General features: G+C 33.2%; 1 protein-coding gene across 1 annotated transcript; it reads left to right on the top strand.

Annotated features, from left to right (window-relative positions):
• Nucleotides 1-1,065: 1,065 nt before the first annotated feature.
• LOC131611921 (glycerol-3-phosphate 2-O-acyltransferase 6-like) lies at nucleotides 1,066-4,208 on the top strand. Its single transcript, XM_058883751.1, has 2 exons — nucleotides 1,066-1,826; nucleotides 3,153-4,208. Exons 1-2 carry the CDS (start codon nucleotides 1,203-1,205, stop codon nucleotides 4,020-4,022), a joined length of 1,494 nt encoding a protein of 497 aa, XP_058739734.1. The 5' UTR covers nucleotides 1,066-1,202; the 3' UTR covers nucleotides 4,023-4,208.
• Nucleotides 4,209-5,661: the final 1,453 nt, after the last annotated feature.

Raw genomic sequence — 5,661 nt, forward strand, 5'->3', positions numbered from 1 at the left:
ATCAATCAATCTTACTATCTAGACCGATCTTCATTGTATAAAACCAACGACAATTTACCAAATATTTTCCAAAAAAAAAGGAACCAGTTCATCAATCATTGCTAGCCTCAATTTAGGGTGAGATAACGCTTCACCGGAAGTTTTAGAAATAAATACAGAAGACTAGAAAGTCAAACAAGTATAATGCAAAGGAGAAAGACGATGATAAATTATTTCTTTAATAAAGTACTATTAAGTTCCATACATATAATTTTTGTGTTTTGAGTTATGACTAAAGTGTGTGTAAAATATAGTCTAAAAATTAATATTTAGGTTTAGATTTGTGATTTTTTTATTATTTCATGTTTAAAATATTTATATTTATATTTATTTCATTTTTAAGTAAATTATAAATTTATAAGAAATTCCTATAAATAATAAGTCATCTACCATATTTTACCATACGTTATATATATGAAAATGAATCTAATACTTACTCTTAAAAAAAATCCTACATATATTCAAAAAACACTAGAATAAACACAAGTTTTTATTAATGAAAGTAAATATATACTATATTTAAACAAAATTAATGGCTGTCAAGAAAATACAATGATCAATTAAAGGGTATGCACACAATAGACAGAAGAATTTTTTAGTAAACATACATTTTAAAATATCGTAGGCCATGAATAGTACCATACAATAATTTAATTTTATACAATACCATACAATATTTAATGCAGTACGTACCAGCTATCATTATATTCCAGAAAATATTATTGCTGCACCTATTCATTAATTTCTTCAACCGTATTCCATTTTCTAATGCAGATATTTTACAGATATGAGATACGACATTTAAAAAAAAAAAAGGAAATTTCAATACAAAATGTCTAAGAATATATATGAATTTACAGATTTTTTAAAAAAAATAATTTTCAAAAGGTTTAGGGACTAAAAATTAATTATAACATTGTTTAAGCATAGTAATGGTGTGAGCCATATGGTGTGGTCTCCCACACTCTATCCCTCCCTGTATATTATAACTCATGCACAACAATAGGTCAACAACATCACATTTTTCTCCCCCCACTCCTCTTAAAAACACCTCCTTCTTCCTTTCACCTCATAACATTTCTAACTTTTCTTCTATATAACTCATTCACTTTACTCACTCATCTCCTCAACCTCAATTCCCATTTTCTTCTCAATACATAATCATGGGAGCTTTATGCCATTTCGAACCAATCTCGAAATGCAACAAGGCACAAGATAGATCAAACCAAACCATTGCGTCCGACTTAGACGGTACGCTTCTTATATCTCGAAGCGCTTTTCCTTACTACATGCTTATGGCTACCGAGGCCGGTAGTTTCCTAAGAGGTCTCATCCTCTTAATCTCCGTCCCATTCGTCTACTTCACGTACCTTTTCGTCTCTGAAACCATCGCCATCAAGACACTGATCTTCATAACCTTCGCAGGGTTGAAGATCAGTGACGTTGAGATGGTTTCAAGGTCCGTGTTGACGAAATTCTACGCGGAGGATGTCCGTCCCGAGGCGTGGAATGTGTTCAGCTCATTCGGTAAGCGTTACGTTGTGACGGCTAGTCCGAGGGTGATGGTTGAGCCATTTGTTAAGAATTTGTTGGGAGGTGATAAGGTTATTGGTACTGAACTTTCGGTGACGAAATCCGGTAGGGTGACCGGGTTTGTTAAGGAGCCTGGTATTCTTGTTGGGGAGCATAAGAAAGATGCTGTTGTCAAAGAATTTCATGACTCTAATTTGCCTGATTTGGGATTGGGAGATAGTGAAAGTGATCATGAATTCATGTCAATTTGCAAGGTTAGTATAATTCAAGTTTCTTTCATTAAACATTTTTATTACATTGTTATGATTTTATTTTATAGTATGCAATTATAACTATGGTGGAAATTTAGCTATTGAAACAGTAAAATAAATGGACATAATAATTCTCTCATTATATTAGTAATTCACTCAATGTTGTTTTTATAGTATTTTTCAACTTAAATTCTATATTTGGAAGAAGGTGACAGTTATGAGGTTTTAGTGGACTGTTTCTTAGCTAAATCCAGCTATAGTATTTATAATTTCTCAAAAATATTAATGAAAACCTTAGTACTATAGTTTTTTCTAAATTTAAATTTTGTTTGGTGAAAGAATTAATGGTTATGACATGTTTTTATTTGCCATAATGAGCCTCACTTCCTCTTCCAGATTTTGTTTCTAGTCTCTCACAACATAGATGTATTAGAGATGGTCTTAAATTGAGGTCGAGAATACAATTACAGATGTTGCGATACGTATTGCAGTTTTTGTAATATTAATAGTGATTGAAATAAGTTAAAATTAATAATTTTATCTTGTTAAAAAAGATTTAGATTTAAAGTCCTTAATTTTTAAATTTTGACTAAAAAATTTGAACATGCATAGTTAAAAATGTCTGATCTAATTGTTTATACAGTCGTATATATGATTTTAAATCATATATTTAATCGCATGTATAATTTTAAATCACACTACAATTGCGGTGTAGTTCGGTTATATTTACCCATATCAAACATGTGGTCCCTCCATAAACTGATTTTGATTCATATTTTTTTTCATAAATTTACCCCTATCAACATGTGGTCCCTCTATGTTCTATTCATTACTTATGCATACATTTTAAATTTCTAGTCTTTGATATGCCACTCTGTTTTTCAGTTGAGTAGTTCAACTTCTTCTCTTTCTTATAAACCATAACTCTTAACTACTTTCATGCACTAACTATTGTGAATTATAAGTCATGCATGAACCAAATTCTCCAAAATTTAAGGCTATCACCTACACAAATTTCTCATGTCTAACCACTTTGAACATAAAATCCAAACCATGTTTTTTATTCTCATGTAAATCATATGCTTACAAAACTGGTAATCAATCTAACCAACTCGAAAAAATGTTGAAGACTCGAGTCAGACCGAGTTCAAATTATCAAGTTGAAACAAACTATTCATAAACTTCAATTAAGACGACTTTGATTAAAAAAATTATTCGTGATAAACTCGAATCAAAATAATTCTTTTAAGTCAAATCCAGCTGAATCAATTTTGACTCAGATCGACTCATTAAACTTCTAACCAAATCATTAACTACATTATTTTGCAGGAAGCATATATGGTTCCAAGAATTAAATGTGATCCACTACCAAGAACAAAGCTTCTAAGTCCAATTATTTTCCATGAGGGTAGATTTGTTCAAAGACCTACCCCAATTATTGCCCTATTGACATTCCTATGGTTCCCAATTGGCATAATACTTTCCATCTTTAGGGTATACCTCAACATCCCATTACCTGAAAAAATTGCTTGGTACAATTACAAACTCTTAGGAATCAAAGTAATTGTTAAAGGCACCCCTCCACCAGCACCAAGAAAAGGCCAAAAAGGTGTCCTATTAGTTTGTAACCATCGCACAATTTTAGACCCAGTGGTTACAGCAGTTGCACTAGGGAGAAAAATCAGTTGTGTCACATATAGTATTAGCAAATTCAGCGAAATAATTTCGCCGATTAAAGCCGTGGCACTCTCAAGAGAACGAGAGAAAGACGCGGAAAATATAAGAAAATTACTAGAAGAAGGCGACTTAGTGATTTGTCCTGAAGGAACGACTTGTAGGGAGCCGTTTCTTCTACGTTTCAGCGCGCTGTTCGCTGAATTAACGGATAGGATTGTCCCGGTCGCGATCAACACTAAGCAAAGTGTGTTTTATGGTACGACGGTCCGGGGACATAAAGTGTTGGATCCTTATTTTGTGTTCATGAATCCTGTCCCGACTTACGAGATCACTTTCTTGAATCAACTTCCTAAGGAGTTAACATGCAGTGGCGGAAAATCGGGTATTGAAGTTGCGAATTATATTCAAAGGGTTATTGCCGGAACACTTGGATTTGAGTGTACTAATTTAACAAGGAAGGATAAGTATGCTATGCTTGCTGGAACTGATGGAAGAGTTCCATCTAAGAAGGAGAAAGCTTGAAGAAAAAGGGAGAAAAAAGTTTCCCTTTTGATTTATTTTTATATAGCTACCAAATTAATGTGTTTTTGAATGTTTAGATTTTTATGATAGTAATAAAAACTTATTGTGATGATGCGCATGAAAGGTAACATTTTATGTGTATTTTGCTACTATGATATATATTATACAAATTATAGTTTTTATTGTTGGGTCAATTTATGAACTATTTAGTGCAATTTTGTATACTTTAAGAGCATGTGGTAGTTAAGCTAAGATAGTATACCATGTTTTTATATCTGAATTTGGTAAGCCAGCATGGTAGAATGAGTGAATCCATGTTATTGTATTTATTATGTCACATGATCTTAATTCTGAAGTGTAACTGAGATGCAATAGGTTGGGAGATTATTTAATATGATCTAAACCGCAGTATCATTTATTAAAATTTTAAGGATTGGGTTTAAGTTGTTAATGAGTTCTAATTAAAGAAAAATAGTTTAAAGGATTAAAACCCCAAAAAAAAAAAAATCGTATGGTGGTGATAGTCATGAAGTTCTTATGTCGAGCATATTGAGTTTGAAAATGAAATAATGGTAAGTTTTGGGTGGCAAGGGTTTAGTAAAGAAGTCTGCTAGTTGAGCCTTTGTGTGGATTAGAAGCAATTTGAACATTCCATTTTGAATTCTTTCTAAAACAAAATGACACTCGATTTTAAGGTATTTGGTTCTCTTATGGAAGACGGAATTTGCAACAATGAGTATTGCACTTTGGTTATCACAAAATAGAGCTAAGGGTTTGGTGCAGTTGATATATAACTCTTTAAGCAAGGTGATTAAACCTTGAAGCTTGCATGGTGCAAAGGATAACACCATATGCTCTTCCTTAGAAGTGTTGGTGATTTTAGTATCATCAATGTATTTTGGTAGTAATGTGATTTACTGTAGGCCGATGCAATTATGCGTTAAGCTTGAAACGAGTTAGGGTAGTGCGGAGTGCACGCTCGTAGAGCCAAACGTGCAATTGAATACGAATAATAGAAACGAGGTTCCAAGGGGCGGGGCAGCGCCCCGTCGGGGTCCAAGGGGCGGAGCCCCTGGCGGGGTGTCGTTTCCCAACCAACATAACTGTTTTATCGAACAGGTGTGTCATTTCGGTTTCTATTGTTGATCTCCTATATAAGGAGTCATTTGGCCTCAGTTTCGGATAAGAAAAACATACTTCCTCTATATTCCTGATATGTTCTCTATTGTCAGAAACAATTGTTCTTCGAGAATTATCCCCGCAAAGATTTCGTGAACCCAGACAAGAATAGGGTCGAAATACTTTGTTCGAAAAGTGAACGAACACGATTCTTGAAGATATCCAGGATTATCATACCAATTATCTAACAAGAAGAACTTATTGAAATTGTGTGCTGCTTCTTAGCTCTCCATGAAATTAATGAAGAACCAATGAAGAAACAATAACCACTAGTAGATCTTCTAGTATCAATGCAGCATACCAAATATGCACTAGAGAAACCAAGTAATTAAAGTTATGCATTTTTATGAACAATAAGCCTCAACCTAGTAAGCCTTTGAGGTACTTTATGACTCTACATCACCTTTTTAAATATCAAACCTTGATGGCTGCTACTACAAGAAGAACTCTTATAGTTGTG

This window comes from Vicia villosa, linkage group LG6 (genome assembly GCF_029867415.1).
Source record: "Vicia villosa cultivar HV-30 ecotype Madison, WI linkage group LG6, Vvil1.0, whole genome shotgun sequence".
Classification (NCBI taxonomy): domain Eukaryota; kingdom Viridiplantae; phylum Streptophyta; class Magnoliopsida; order Fabales; family Fabaceae; genus Vicia; species Vicia villosa.